Below are 17,494 nucleotides of genomic sequence, written 5' to 3'. Positions count from 1 at the left end.
TCACCACCCAGAAAAAATTTCCAAGTTCTTTATCTACCTATTCATCCCCTTCCTTAATTAGCATTAGCATTCAATAGTCTGCTTGCACTTTTTAAATAAATAAAAATGCAAAATTAGATTTAGATTAATATTACGAATTTTTATATCAAATTTCTTATTTTTCTTCCATCCATTTATATTTGATTCTTTATACTATAAAATACATTACATTTTTTATTTGATTTATGTAATAACATATTTCTTAATGAGCAATTATTTTCTGTGAAATTATCACAATGCCAGGCTGCAATCTTTTTCATGATGTACTTAAGTTCAGTAGTGTCTTGCTCCAATACACCATACTTTTCCTGTTAACAATGAAGTCATATCTGTCATCTATTTAACTTCATTCAGGAGAAAATTTTTAAATTGAAAAAACATAACTTCCAACCCAAAGCAGAAATTTGTATATAGTTAATTGGGGCCTCCTGCCCCTAAGCTTTCCATATCTGGTCTTGACTTTCATCTAACACTGTTCTCAAGATTAAGGAAGGACAGACAACAGGCAGATGGATAACAGTGGGAATTCAAGGGTCTATAATTTTTTTCAAATCGCAGCCCAATCAAAATTTAAATGACTTACAACAACAATTTTGTGTGTAAAAATCATCTGTTTGAAAACTTAATTATTTTTATTTAATTTAAAATAATTATATTGATATTACCTCTCCCATTGTGCATTCTAAACCTCCAAGATAATCATCATCTGCTAATGTAATTGTTTCATTGTCAATGTCATAAACACAAAATTTCAGTTTCTGTACTTCTTCAAAAAAGTAGTCTACTTTTATTGGTTTACAAAAATCAGGATTTAAATTGTTTTTTATTATTTCAGTTCTTCCTTTCTGCAATATAAAAAGTATTAAATATTAAAATTTATAAAATGTAAAAAGTAAATATCAAAAATAATATAGTTTTATGTTATATATCATAAAACTTTATTATCAATAATAATATCAATAATAATGTTTTATATAAAAAATTTTGCTCTTTTATCAGATCATCAATAACCTTTTTTATTTGATTCTTTCTGCCGTGGACATCGAGAGAGCCTTTTCTCAAGCTCATTATGGGTTTGGACAGACCCACATTGGTGACAAGGGTAGTGAAGTCCCGATACCACAAAAATATCGATATCAGTAATATGAGTAGTTTTAAAGTATCAATACTTGGTATTGGTCTTAAACTATTGATACTGGCCAGTTTTTGGCATTGGATATCAAAGTTGGAAATCTTTTCAGCTGTTGCTGTTCAGTCTGTCATGTCACCTTCCAGTTGTTCTTACTACTGAGAAGGTACTGTATTCATTACAATAAAAACTGAGTGGGCCCCAGAGCAGCAATTAATATTATGTTGCTTAGTCCAGGAGATTGAATTCCAGCTATCTGGTTCAGAAGTCAGTGCATTAGTCACTACTTCAGTTTACACTCATGTGACATCTTATATACTGTACACTCAAAAAGCAGTAAAATAAAAAAAGAAAATTTTATTAATTTTTCACTTAATTTTCTTGTATAAAATGCCTAAATTGAATGACATTGATTCTGTTATCAACTTTGCTTTCATGTTGTTAAAATGTCAATAGTTTGATTGGAAGCACATGACTTTTGGTTCCATCCTTCTATCACATCATAACTTGATTGATGATAGAATGTTTCACACTTATTTTTGGATTAAACCGTTTATAAATGCATAATGCGGTAATTAAAAATTGATATAACTATATAAATTTTTAAATAATTTTATAATTTATTTTTTATTATTTGATATAATAAATATATTTATTTTTATAACAAGTGATTAATATTTTTAAATAGTCTATTTACTTTTAACAATAATTTTTATTTTTTTAAGTACATGATAAAATAATTTATTTTTTTATCATTTGAAAATAAATAAATAAATAAGGTGTAATCATATGCCAATAAAACAATAATATTCTCTGATAAAAAGTTCAATTGTTTTAGATTTATATAATTACATTTTTTTTTGTCAAGATTTTATCTATTAGGATAATTAATTTATCTATCTCAGTATCATAATATCTAATATCTGATAATCATGTGTGATAATACAATTATAGAAACTAATATTGTTTTAGTTACTTCCTGAGTTTTAAACTATGCTAATATCTTAGAAACTATAACTTTATTTAATGTAATTATATTAAATTTTATTAAAAATTATGATAAAAGATTTGACATTTATGAAATAAATAATGTAATGTTATGATATAATAAGGGATACAATGAAAATTTTTAATAATAACTAAAGTTATATAAGAATATTAATTCATAATATAATAAAAGGTCCTATAAAGACTAAGAAAGAATTAAAAAAAATTAAATTAAATTATTATTTTCAGTTTTCTGGAAATTATATTAAGTACATATTTAATGCAGTGATGAGCAACATTTTCTGGATGTGGATCACACAGGAATTTCATAGTCTTATGATGCACAAGAACCTTACAAACAATAAAAACTGTGCACTGCACAGCATACAGTTTTTATTGCTATGTATTATTTTCTGTGTTCTATTGTAATGTTTATCTATTGTGCCCTAAACAGTACATGTTTTGTATGGAATAACATGTTACAATATGTAAACTGTATTGGCTACAGCATTCAAAGTAAATGCTTTTTAGCAATCATATTAATTGTTTGATGATCATAAAGTGATGTTTAAGAATTTTACATCCTAATATAATAGTTTGTTACATATTAGCTTTTTACTATACAGGATGTCTCAAAAATATACGGCATATAATCTCCCGAAAGAGTTTCTCATGTGTTGAAATAAACTATTTTTAGTGTCTACATAAGTCTGGAAATGCTTGGCTTCTAAGTTGTGTGTCATAGACAGAAACTCGAAAACCAAGCATTTCCAGATTCATGTTGATATAAACTATTTTTAATATCTATATATGAGGAACTAACTCATTCCTGAGGTTTTGCTGTGTATTTTTGAGACATCCTATATTTTAGTTAGATTTTAAGATATTGATTGGAAGTTTGGACTGTTGTAACATATTACAATTATTCTCATTACAATAAATGAGAATATAATTAACATCCAGTTAAGGTTAAGGTTTTTTCTCAGAATGTCTGATTTTCAGAAATAGCTTACTGATGTTAAGCAAAGATGTCTGTATGTTATCATCAAACAAAAACTTAAAACTCTGTTTATAATATTAATGTGTCTGCTTTATAATATTGTGAGATCTGAATAGCCCCTGGGTCTAATTAACAATTTAAATATAAAATTAAATTTATAAAATAAAATATTCTTTCAGTTTGGTGTGAAATTATCATTTTTCTAACGAGGGAAAACTGATAAAAGAGCCACTTCCTTTAATGAAAGTAGACACATCCTTTTGTTTTTCCCTTATCTATCACAAATCTCACCACACTGGGAATTGTCGACCCCTCAATAATTCTCCTTTTCATCTGTTCACATGAGAGAATACAAATAAGTTGATTGGTCACAAATCATGGGATATAGTCAAAGATCTACATGATTTGGGAGTACGTCAGGGGATCTCATACTGGAAAGAAGTTCCCATATTGTCTCCCTAAGGCCAACGTCCTTAGTCTGAAGTACGTCAGAAGATCTCATAGAGGAGAGACGTAGTCCATATTTGCTCCATAAGGCCAATTGCCCTTAGTCATATCCAATCAAGTATAATAATGAGTTAATTTAGGAAAAAGGAAGAAACTTTTAATATTGTGCCAAATCAAGACCTCTCCATGAAATGAAGTATGATCCTAGAATACAGATGAAGATAAAGACAAAGTAAACTTTGAGGTAGTATGATTATCCATGAATTTGTAAGCTCTCTCTCTCTCTAAGCGTATATTTTAATTGAATCCATATTGTCTCTCATTCGCTTAATTTTATTTTTGAATAATTCCATTTGTGTAATTTTATTTACTTTTAGTTTATTAAATCCTTTATTATTTGTTAAAGCAATGTTTCATCTTGGTCTGAATCAAATCCATATTATCTCCAAATGTGTGTTAATCTGCGTGTTATAAAACTGATTAACTGGTGTCAAGGAATCCTGACAAGATCTAGAATTTATCCTCTAGATCGTTCTTTATATTAACAGCCCTCCTAGAATAAGATTTAGAGATCGGATCTCTCAATCCAAAACTCCGAGAACTAGTTTTACAAACTAGTGCCGATTAAGTGGTACTAACAATCCTAGTGGAAAGGTACCCCCGGCTAATCTCACAATATCTACAAATGTGAAAATCATATCCTGTCATATATTACTTTTATTAGCAATTATACTGATTCAAAACATATTTTTCTTTGATGATATCACATTTAGGAAAGCAGACAATCATACTTGTAAAAGTTTGAACTTTTAATGAAGAAATTTTGAAATTCTAAGTAGATTTTCATTTATTGAAAGAATCACACACATTTTTTTCTATAATTGAATTAGACAAGGTTGTTTCATTACTTGCAATATTTTTCTCTCAAATTTAAGTTGCTAGTTCAATACTAAATATTTGGTTTTGGCTTTTTTAAATTAAAAAAACCAAGAACAACTCCTATAAATCTGAAAATATGTGCTTAATGTTTTTGAAGTCATAATTTTTATTTTCTAAATTCTACAGACTATCAGACTGTATCAAAATATATAATCATAATGAACTAAATGATATAACATAGAATTTGGACAACAGTATTGACATTCTTTGTTTGCAAAGCAAATGTTCAATCAAAATAGCTTTTAGTATTTAATATAGTTGTATTTTTTCTTTTACGTATTTTATTTTCCTATTTTCTGTCTCTTGCCATTATGTAATCTTTATTAAGCTGATAATCACGATGAAGAACTAAACTTCACTAGTGAAAAGATAAGAATAAATCATATATTACTAGTTTTCATATCAATGGCATATATTATTTTAGTACCTAGTGTATTGGCAATGATGGCATATTTTGAAACTCACCAGGCTTAAAGCCTGCAAGAAAAAAATTTGTTTAAAAAATATGATTAAAAAAACAAGAAATAAATAGAAACACATTTTAAAAAATATCTCCAACATTATCAACACTTTCCAAACTGAAGATATACATTTAAAACATAACTCACTAAACCTTTAGATTCAGCTAACAGCTCTTATAATCAAAAAATTTTCAACTTCTTAAAGGCCATCTTAAATGCTTTCTAGACAGAACATTTCTTAAAGTGTTCCAACTAGAAAACAATAAAATTGTTAGCTGAAGCTAAAGATTAGCAAGTTATATTATCTCTAACACTTCTGTAAATTGTAGAATTGATTGACTACTGTTAATGAAATCACAAAAGCGTATTTAGTCCTACTGTTATAAAAATTGGATTGTTGCTGTGATGCCTTCTCAGTAGTAGCAACATTCAAGATACATATCTATTTTGTTGATAATCAACTTTTCAAAATGTCTACATCTGATTCTGATGTTTTATCAATTGTATCTTTTTCTGTACATTGTTTTATTAGAAATGTTGTATTGGATTTTTGGAATGTAACTATAAATATTTCCTATATAAACATTGACTGAAAGGTATTTAAAGGTATTAATACATACACTTTATGAAGTTTGACTATTAAAACCCAAAAAATAATCTACCAAGAAAATATTAATATTAATTGAGGCATTTTGTAGGGTATGCTTATATTCTTAGAAATATATGGTTAGGAAAATTATTCACTACAGAATAATTCTTAAAAATTTTCATTAAGCATGCAATTAAATTTTTATATCTTATAATATTTTAAAATATATACTTAGTTTAATACTAAGCTGTTTTTAATGATTGCATTTCATTTTTGAAATAAAATTATATCAAAATTCAGAAATATTCAAAACATTTCACAAAAATTAAGGTTTTAATTGTGTGTTCTTATCATAGAAAACAATCAATACCAAGCTAGTTTAAATGAAAACATTATATTATATATCATTCCTCTTCTTTAAATTATTAGTTATTTTACTCTTATAAATAGTAAGGTATAGTTTTCAAAACCTAAAAAAACTCACTTCTAAATATCCACCTCCTTGATACAAATAAAGAACTACAACTGGATCAGATTTAGACATAATATCTTTGTCCAGTAAATTACGACAACTGCATAAAATCTCGACTTGAGTCACACACATTGTAGGTGGTGGCCCGTTGCAGGCAGATGGGGGTTGAAAATGCGCCATCTAAAATTAAAAAAAAGTAATTTTTAAAATGTATTTCAGTTTATCTGAAATTACAAAATTAAAAATATTTAACCAAAATGATTCATCAAAAGCAAATAATACTTTTATGTTGTTAGCTTTATTATTCATATTTCTGAAAATTTTGGAAATTTCCTTTATACATTTTCAAAGTTTGGTTGTTTATGAAATATCATGTATTATAAAATACAATGTTTTATAATACACGTATGCATTTTATATTAATTTCTATATACAGTAGAAACTCAATTAGTTGAAGTGATCAAAGAAAGAAAAACTAGAATGTGTAGCATTTTATATATCACAGAATGTACACAGAGATCATATTCTTCACATAACTGGAAATTACTGTTATCTGTTGATGCAAAACCAGGCCATCTATAACTTAACATACAAATGTTAGATTTTGAGTAAATTAATTTTCTTTCAAATACAGTAATTGCATTATTTATTGTTCATGAAATTTTAAATGCACAGTAATTGATGAACCTAAATCACAAAACCAATGACTTTCTGAATTATCCAAAATATCCCTGGTCCTGTCGAGTTTCCACTGTACAGTAGACCCCCCTATAAAACGGGTTCATATAATGCAGATTCGTATATAATGGCAAAAAATTGTGACCATATTCGTATAAACACACTAAAAGAAACTCATATAATTCAGTAAAACGTTATCACTGACTCATGTTGCGACAGGATTGGTCAAATCTAGCCCAATAGCAGATATTGCACAAACCGTTGAGTTTAAACAAGCAGTGAACCTACTAAAAACCATTTATTATTTAATGGCCATAAAAATTATATTTACATTAATGATGTCTCCAAAGTTCAGAAAATTTTTTGCAGAAAAATAATTTATCAGGAAACATGTGCCCACCGTTTGATGTGCCGCTCCACGACGAAAACAAGCTTAAGCAATGGCGTCGTTGAACGGTGCACACTTGGTAAGTAATCCTACAATTTTTTGTTTATAGGATAGTTTATATAGATTATTCCCAGAAAATTATACATGTTTTGGAAATGTTGAGTCAAATTAGTCTAGAATTGATTAATTTTATGGAAGAAAACCTTTCAAACAGTCATAGTCTGTAAACTGCATACGTGCCGGGCTGTGATTGGCTCATGTATTTAAGGACTTGTAAAACATGAATTTCATATAAAACGGAATGTATCTACCTTGTTATGGGGGTCAACTGTATATTTCTTTCTGTTGTGTGGGGGTGTCTATTTCACTTAATATCTCAGGAGGGTGTAAAGAGTAAGTAACAAAATTTGGCACGGTGGCTTGTATATAAGGGGCATTGACATTGTTAAATTTTGGTGGTTAAAGGTCGAGGGAGTGGGGAAATAAAGGGGGTCATGTGTATCTCCAGTAGGGTCAAACTTAATGACAATTTTATTCATTATTAATATAAATATTATTTCTATAAAACTCATCCCTACCCTCAAAATGAAGGTTTTTGCTATTTTATAGTATTTAAAAATATAAAAATTTTTTTATAACAAAATCACATAATAAAACTGTGTGTGGCACCATCTGTTAAGTTACAAGTCGAAAGACCTGATGCAGGCATTGGGGCATACTAAATTACAAATAAAAATAATAATATACCGAGTATTATACTGTAAAAATATAAAATAATTTATATTGTTAATTTAAATAATAGCTAGGGGTGCCACTAGTTGCCATTTTTGGCATACCATGAGAGAAAGAAAGAAAATGCCCAGTTTTTCAGCTTTATTTAGCAGATATCGTAGTTAAAATTATAAAAGTTATTTTCTAAGTAATATCTCATAATAGCTGAGAAAGTTATGAAACTCATTGCTGGATTTTTTCTTTGTATGTATGGATGTTAGTGTGTCTGTGTGGGGGGGGCACAATTTTGTTCACCCTGTTTGAAGCTTAATAACTTCTGTGCTTTTTGTTGAAAGTTTCTGAAATTTTGCAGGGAGGTTTGTGAATTAGATGGATTGAATTTTGGTGGTTAAAGGTCAATGGGATAGGGAGATAAAGGTGGTTGTATCATAATATAATGATAATTTTACTCATTATTAGCATATACAATTTTTTATAAAACTCATCCCTACCCTCAAAATTAAGCTTTTTGTCACTTTATAATAATTAAAAATATAAAAATTTTAAAAAATAAAATATAACAGATGGCACCACACATGCAATTTTAAATATTGCTGGGAAAGTTATGCAACTGGTGGCTGTATTTTATTACTTAAATAACATTATACAAAATAAAAAGTATACATACAGTGGGTGATCAGTTAACAAACATAATCCGTTCCAAGACCGTGTTTGCTACCCAATTTGTTCATTAACTGATTATCAATTTATCATAGATTGTTACGAGAATTTGATTAATTCATTCTGGAGACTCCAAAAATAAAAAAAATATATACATATATACTTTCTTACTATGTTTGTTTATATTTAATAATAAAAATATATATATACACAGTCTTGCATTTTTATCAGTCATCTTTTTTTCCAATTCCATTAATTAATTAATTAAAACGAAGTAATTAATAGCAATGTCGTTGTAGAGATCTCAAGCCTATTAACCTCAACCTGGTTTGGATAACTGTTGTTCTGTTATCTTCCCACTTCAAAAGATCTTTAAAAGCAGATGTTGGCATTGGTCTTCTTTTGTCTTCCTCTTTTTCAAAAGTAAATACATCTTGATGAGTTTCTTGGTGTTCTTCATTTAAGAGTTCTTGGAGTTCTGTCATCAGATCAGTTTCCATTATAATCTCTTCAATGTTCTTTATTTCTCAGATGTGATTTTCATTACTTCTTTAGCTGCTTGAGTCTTCTTGATTATATCTCTTAGCTACAATTGTGCCTACTGTAGACCTGTTCAAACCATACCACCTAGCAACATAAGACATCTGCCCACTCTCTACCTTAGCTATTATCTCTTGCTTTGTTTCTGTGGTGAGCACAGTTCTTGAAATTCCACTCTTTTTAGGCTCCATAATATCAGTTTCTTTATTAATAAAAAGTTCAGAAAAGCACTTACAAAAATTCAGAGAACAGAAATCAACTAGTGCATGAAAGAATTATGTAAATGTGAGGCCCGGATGAAATTCGAAATTTGGTGTTAACACGTTAACGAATATCTGATGGGACAGTTTAACTATCACCTTCCGAAAACAAAAACTGATGGAAAACTTAACAAGTGACTGCCTAATAGTCTCACAAAGACTATAAAAAAATTCTCTGTCAGAAAGATAAACAAAAGGCTGGAATTACAAGAGAAAGTTTCAAAGTTCGGAAAAATACTATCCGATCGGTATTGGGTTGAGTGTCAATGTTGACATCTCCTGAGCTCTGAAAGGTTTCGAATTGTCACCTAGAAACAAGGGAAGACCAATTGATATTCACTATTTTACAGCGCCTCTTGAGTTTGTTCTATGAGGTGTTCATTAACAGAACATAAAAATCTTTTGTGAATTTGTTTGTTATCTAATTTGTTTGCAATCTGAAGAGTTCGTTAACCAATCATCCACTGTACATTAACTGTAAGAAGCTTTAAATACAAAAAGCAATTGAAAATTTAAATTACATAATCATAATGTTTATTTGGTGATCCATCTTATCCGATTAAATTTTGCTTTTCCTTCAAACTTAAATCAGTCTATTGTTTCCCTTTTATATAAAGCTTGCTTTCTTTTAGCTTAACCTCTGTTTCAAAATTTCTTCAAACTGTTCCTTTGGCAAGAGTAAGCCAAATTGACTTTAGAAAAAAATCTGTTCAGTGCTAGCTAAGTTGGCTGGAATGCTTAATGATGTCACATGCTAGTGACATCATTATGTCACTAGCATGTGACATAATGATAATGACATCATTAAGTCACATTTAATGAATAGAGAACTTTGTTGATCTTTCCAGAAGAATGTTGGAACCAATTCATCATTTACGTCATACACTGTATCCAAATATCATTGGAATTTCAATTCTGTGAATGTATCAAGTTTCCATGAGTTTTTTATCTGTGTTTTCTTTAGTTCTCTTCAATATTGTTTCAGAAACTTGAATTGTTTTGAACTAGATTCTTGTCCATCCTGTGACTGGATTGTGGAATCCACAAAACTAGGGTCGGAGTGGGAGTTATCTCCATGAAATGAGGGATTAATAACAGCAAGTTTGATGTACATGAAATTCTTTACTAATAGGCATTTCACAGTTTGTCGGGAATCTGTCAACATAACTGCAGAAGCTCTTGACCAACAAGGGTAAAGAGTTACTACAGTTATGTAAACAGAAACAAATGCAGGATTTTCCTCTTCCTGCCAGACCTGGAATATTTGATTTGTCATCTTCCAGTTTATAACAAATTCTTTAGGATTGGCATAGTTTTCAGTCTGTAAGTGATATTTCAACTCTGCAACTGGACAAGACAAGTGAAACAGTAGTTCATGTTTTACCTATAGTGATGGGTGTGCATAGCAAATGGTTCCTTTAATGTTTTGAAGTTCTCTATCTTGTATACTTCACTTGGCTACAGTTAATTCCATCTTGACTCATTAAAATCTTCACAAAGTTCATCTTTTACCGATAACAGTGACTCAATAAATAGATACTTTGTGCAGACGTATGGGACATGGCATTCTTATAACTCTTCCTGCTTTTTTCCTCTGCATCATTTTAGCTTTCAACAAATGGTTTTGGTTTTTTACTGCTTTCTCAGCCTTTTTAAGAGCTGCATTTCACATGCTGCTAGATCTGCTTTGCAAGCCACCAGATCTATGCAATAATCAAAGCAACTTAAACAAATTATGCTATTTCTGAATGCTAGTCAATGTTATAACTCCAAATAATCATTCTCTCTTCTTCAGAACCAACAACTATAGATTCAGAGTTAGTCATCACTATCATCAGTCTCATCATGGATATTCCTGAAAGTCGTTACTATGTTGCTGTCATTATCAGACAAAATTCAGAGAACTTTCCTAATAGAAATGGATCACTCTTCCAGAATTTTCTCTATCAGTTCACAAATCTAAACCCAGTGTGAGGATGTTCAAACAAATAGACAGCAAGTAGCATGCTGTGTTTCTTGTGATCTTTTTTACTGATGAAATGAGTTGTCAGGCCAAAAAAAGATCCCAACATCTCCTTAGTTCACAAGTCTACAGAAATGGTTATATAGTTAGCCTTATTCAAATATTGTCTTTCATATCTGTGAATATATCAGTAATTTTTGCAAGCTGGGATTATCTACGTACTTTATACAGTTGAATCAGTCTATCTCAAACATGTTTATCTCAAAATTTATTGTTTCTTCCACATTTTCAGCCTAAATTCAATATATTTTTCCATGTTTATCTCAAATAATTTTCTACCAAATCTTCTATATCTCAAATTATGGACTGAAGTGTCAATTCCAATTTCAAAGCTCAGCAACCATATTTTGATAGCATAAACTGTAGTTGAGAAACATCTCTTGCAATATAGTACGTAGTTGCAATTAATGCCATTTTTCTCTGATTGGCTGCAAGTTTGTTTTGGTTTATTTGTTGATGGCAATGCGACACATGGGTGATTGCTGACAGGACTGGCTCCCGGGAGGACTTTCTATGGGAAACTGGCCTCTATTTACATGCTACAAATGTAAAGAAAATCCAGAAAACTCCACATGGTCAGTCTGTTGGCAAGGCACAAACCCACAACCAGTGTTCAGTACAGTCGACCCCCCTATAAGGCCATCTTAAATGCTTTCTAGACAGAACATTTCTTAAAGTGTTCCAACTAGAAAACAATAAAATTGTTAGCTGAAGCTAAAGATTAGTAAGTTATATTACCTCTAACACTTCTGTAAATTGTAGAATTGATTGACTACTGTTAATGAAATCACAAAAGCGTATTTAGTCCTACTGTTATAAAAATTGGATTGTTGCTGTGATGCCTTCTCAGTAGTAGCAACATTCAAGATACATATCTATTTTGTTGATAATCAACTTTTCAAAATGTCTACATCTGATTCTGATGTTTTATCAATTGTATCTTTTTCTGTACATTGTTTTATTAGAAATGTTGTATTGGATTTTTGGAATGTAACTATAAATATTTCCTATATAAACATTGACTGAAAAGTATTTAAAGGTATTAATACATACACTTTATGAAGTTTGACTATTAAAACCCAAAAAATAATCTACCAAGAAAATATTAATATTAATTGAGGCATTTTGTAGGGTATGCTTATATTCTTAGAAATATATGGTTAGGAAAATTATTCACTACAGAATAATTCTTAAAAATTTTCATTAAGCATGCAATTAAATTTTTATATCTTATAATATTTTAAAATATATACTTAGTTTAATACTAAGCTGTTTTTAATGATTGCATTTCATTTTTGAAATAAAATTATATCAAAATTCAGAAATATTCAAAACATTTCACAAAAATTAAGGTTTTAATTGTGTGTTCTTATCATAGAAAACAATCAATACCAAGCTAGTTTAAATGAAAACATTATATTATATATCATTCCTCTTCTTTAAATTATTAGTTATTTTACTCTTATAAATAGTAAGGCATAGTTTNGGAAAGAGACAAAGAGCCTACGGAAAAGAATTCTTTGTGTCCAGCCTGTATAGATAATTGTTAAGTTATTAGTATTAGATGTGTTTGCAGACAATTTAATTCCATTGAAACTAATACATAAATTGCATGGAGAAGTCGGAGGTCGAAGGGCGAAATTTTTCACCTATCGAACGAACATCCCATGCTTCAGAATACGGTCTCCGTCCATCAATGTTACCAGAGTATATTTTAGTTAAAATTACGATGGAATTCGTATTTAAAGTTAGTATTAAGTAATTTTTAATTGAATTTCTGTAAATAATCCTTATTCTTTGACCGTGTTTATAAAATATAAATGAATTAATTACGAGAATAAACCAATGAGCAAATACTTAATCCGTTTTCGGCGCTTCGGTCGCTCGTTTAAAAGTCCTAATTCACAAGCGACGGCAGATTTAAACGCCGATGTCGTCTCCGAAAGTTGCACTAAACGAAACGAAAATAAAATCTTACAGCTAGATAAATTCTAATTAAAATCTTACTTGGTGTAACGTCGGCGTCCAAAAGTCTTCTTAAAACCACGTTCCGGTAGAAAAGAGCACTGAAAAAGGCAAAAAAACACAGCGAAAACAGGAGCAAAGAGCGCACACGTCCGTACGGCAAGCGAAAAACGTGCAAAGTGACGCAAAATCGTGTTGCAACAATAGAAACAGCAATTGTTGCCGTTTCTATGGAGATTAGAAAGCGCGTAACGAATTCGAATGCGATTGACGTCATGGACTCTTTTTGAATTTTAAGGCTAAATATCTGCATTTTTTTATGTTTCTATCCCCGGAATGACGACGGATTGGGATCCAGAGACTCCCTATCACCCTCTGTCTTCGGTTTCCATTCTCCACANCCAATTCGCTGCACTGCCATAGTGTAAAATCAACCAGTATATAAGCTGCGATTAAAACTTTAAAGCCCTTTTTCTAGGAATCTTATGGATAGTGCACTTTACAATTCTTCTGGATGGACTCCCTTGAGGTATACTACTAACCTGTGAAGTCTCATTCCGAACTGAATTTCTGAGACCATAAGGTTCCCTTGTTAGATCCGAAGTCAACATTGTCATGGCAATAGAAGAATACTTTATTACATGCATAAGTATTTGATAATTTCAGCAAGAATCATTCTTTTTGAAAGAAAACTGGTTCATGTCAATACTTAAAAATATTGCTATATAAAAATTAAATATTTTACATTTGTTTACATGCATAACTGACAGACTATGAAAATATGCTTTGTAAATTAAAATTATTTTTCAAACTATAAATTATTATTATCACATGTATATGCATTATAGTGAATGTACAGTAATTCTCATGTACAAAGAATTATTTTTATGTTGTATGTTATATGAAACATTAACTTATGTAAAATATACATCAGTTGTTGATTGAAGAGCAAGGCCATTTTACCTTAGGCATGGTCCTAGGGCCAAGGAAATGAAAGCCTATAGTCTGGGAAGATGCGAAGAAGATAAATACTGTTTTACAAAAATATAAAAAGATAGGGCTATGTTACCATACTGTGATCTAGTACCTAATGTACCAGGATCAGAGTGCTAGTTGTAGTGGAGTGAAAGATTAAAGTACTAGAGGAGGTCCAAAATATCTAAAAGTCTATGGGTCTGGACATAGGTTAAAAGGCTCTGTGCAAGAGGTGAACAGAGGTGATAATCCTGAAGATTTTTATTGTTAACACAAGCTTCTTTAAAATACAGTCGACCCCCTATAACACTGTTGATAATTCCGTTTTATATGAATTCCATGTTGTATGAGTCACTTAGATTTTACAAATACATAAGCTGTTTACAGCCCGGCACACGTATTTGTAAAATCTAAGTGACTCATACAACATGAAATTCATATAAAACGGAATTATCAACAGTGTTATAGGGGGTCAACTGTATAGGCCTAATATATACTTGTGGCCCAATATACAAGTATATTTAAGGATTAACATATCTAGATTATAATAGTAAGTTATTAAAACTTTATCACGATAAAGGATATTTTAAAAAATTACTTCTACAGACACTTTCAATTTTTACTTAGAAATAGATAAATTCATTTATTATAAAAGAGACAAGTGAAAACTTATTTCGAAAACACAAATATTTGTTTTATTTGGGTCTCTAATAAAAAGCAACAAAACACCATTTTAAAGTGCATTTTTATTCAAGTAATATGTTTATAAATAATATGTAGCCCAAAAAGTAGCCAAAGCGCCAAATGATATTTTTTACCTCAAACAAAAAAGTAGCCACATTTGGCGCAATGTAGCCAAATCTTGCAACGTTGGAAAAAATACTAAATAAAGCTGAAGTTGTGATTCAAAGAATTATAGACCCAAATGAGGGGGAAAGGAGAGAAAGGGCAGTGAGAAAGGTTGGAAAATTAAGGGTCAATATTTGTGTAACAGAAGATCTATTTAACCTTTCTCACTACTTTTTATCTTTTGTCCTTTCTCACCTTTCCCTCCTTTTCTCAAATTTGGGTCTATAAATTTGGGTCTATCTTTTGAGTCACAACTCCAGCTTTATTTAGTAATCCTTCCTCATTCACCAAGTATTTGAAAATATTTCCTTTCCACTCAAAAATAAAATATGAATAAAGGTTTACGGCTTTGTGAAACTTCCTTTTTGAGTTTATGCCATTGAAATAAATAAATAATAAAAAAATTAAAACATTTGTCAATTTTGTTTACATGTTTATTGGGCTGCATTGGAACTTGCCTTGGACCGTGGGCTGGACACCCCTGCTCTACATCTCAAATATTTTTCTTGTTCCCATGAGATACGAGATAGATCGGTTCAACTGCATTTGGAGTGAAAGGAATGCATCTCCGAAAATTTTGTGGAAATCCGATAATTAAGATCACTTTGGGTAGAATAAACATTAAAATTTGAGTCGAAGAAGTCGAAAGTAACATAAATCATCGTCAGGAGACCACGAAAACTTTCAACTCTGAAAGAATTAGAGTTAAGGAAATTCAAATCGAAGACATTAAATCCCTCTCTATTCCATTGAGACTAGTTCAAGTTAAATTATATGATTTTGTAATTATGAATTTAAACATCAACTTCTTGATACAAAAAAAACACAGAGATGAATGAATTTTCTGTTACTCATTACAGTCTATTTAATGAATCGTAAACACGTGATTCATCAAATTTAATTTATAAAGTTTTCATTCATACGAATACTAACATTTATGGGTTAAAACAAGCAGTAATAATTTTCAAAAATTTGAAATTGTTATACTAAATATGGAAACAAAAAGAGAGATTATAACGTATTCAAATGTTATACTTACGACTTTATTATCTTCCAAAGTTTGAATGACAAATTAAATTTACCTCTCTCGTTTCACTTGGCTCACACGTTTGTTTACTTACCTTTTTATGACGTCACTGTAAAATTCCCAATTAATTATAACGTAAGCAAAATGCAAAATTTTTATAATTTTTAAAATAACTTAAAGTTTAATATTTATTTCATATAATAAATTTGCATTAAATAAAAATTGATTTTAGATTTTTATGTAGAGATTATTTTTTAATCCTTTCCGTCTTTTTAAAAACCCCATTATGGATTCGGCTAGGCACACGTGGAGCGGCCGGATATTAAAATGAACCAATGGACCAATCTTCGAAAAACTCCTGGGTTTTCGAAGATTGCTGGCACTTTAGCTGCTCGGCTATCCGGCCAGATTTCATGTTGCTTATACAGATATTATAATTTCTTATTGTCTATCAAGCGGTCCAGTAGCCAGGTATAAATCATTGAGGGTTTAGAGGGACGAGCTTAACAAAATAACTGGTATTTTTCTTTTTTCCGGCAAACACTAGGCCTATTAGCTATAGCCCGAGTGTAAAAAGTAACCAAAGTTTACACGATAAAAGCTAAGCATATACTGTATATGTACTGCATATGGGCACTGCTGGCTGGGCCGAGGGGGCTTAACAAAAACATATCGTGATTCCATCAGAAATATCCGGATAATAATATTTATTTGCATTGAATTGCATTGATATTTGTTTGCATTGAAATTTACGTTTGTAGCATCTAAATAGAGGCCAGTTTCCCATAGAAAGTCCTCCCGGGAGCCAGTCCTGTCAGCAGATCACCCATGTGTCGCATTGAATTGCGTTTGTTTGCTTTCTAAGCTGTTTTTGCGACTTAAACAGAAGAATGAGTGAAGAGAAGAGTTTTTGGAGTAGGGTCCATCAAGAAATCATGTCACGCTAAATTTCCATATCTCTCCCGTGTCACTCTGTCATACGAGAAAGCACCCCTCACAAAGTCACATCGGTTGTCACCTTTGACAAATCTTTTACGTTATTATCAGTGGCGTGCCGTGACATTTGATGATAGGGAAGCTGTGTTTCTGTAAGAAGCCGATTTCTAGGGGCAACCAGTCAGTGACGGTCTAGGGCAGTGTTTTTCAACCTTCTTGAATACGCGACCCCTTTACAAGTTAAAAAATTCTGGCGACTCCCCACGGCATATTTAAACTATGTCAGTGATTTTAAAAAATATGCATTTAATTTTCTTTCTGTTGAGATTTAAATATCGATCAAAAAACTAATTGTACTGTAAAATAAACAGGCACAGCTTTCTCACTGAAATTGTAGT

General features: G+C 30.4%; 1 protein-coding gene across 1 annotated transcript in view; it reads right to left on the bottom strand.

The window, feature by feature from the left end:
- LOC111628310 (copine-3-like) overlaps positions 1–16,271 on the bottom strand; it is a 42,945-nt gene extending 26,674 nt beyond the window's left edge. Inside the window, exons 1-3 of the mRNA XM_023372069.1 lie at positions 16,173–16,271; positions 6,076–6,243; positions 705–884 (exon numbers count right to left, since the gene is read on the bottom strand). Of these exons, the coding sequence (XP_023227837.1) occupies positions 705–884; positions 6,076–6,243 (348 nt within the window). The 5' untranslated portion in view covers positions 16,173–16,271. The remainder of the gene's footprint in view (positions 1–704; positions 885–6,075; positions 6,244–16,172) is intronic.
- Positions 16,272–17,494: the final 1,223 nt, after the last annotated feature.

The sequence above is a fragment of the Centruroides sculpturatus genome, unplaced genomic scaffold (genome assembly GCF_000671375.1).
Source record: "Centruroides sculpturatus isolate CEXI.00-Female unplaced genomic scaffold, Cexi_2.0 scaffold497, whole genome shotgun sequence".
In the NCBI taxonomy this organism is placed as follows: domain Eukaryota; kingdom Metazoa; phylum Arthropoda; class Arachnida; order Scorpiones; family Buthidae; genus Centruroides; species Centruroides sculpturatus.
The sequence above is the reverse complement of the archived record's forward strand: the minus strand, read 5'-3'. Positions and strand labels throughout refer to the sequence as shown.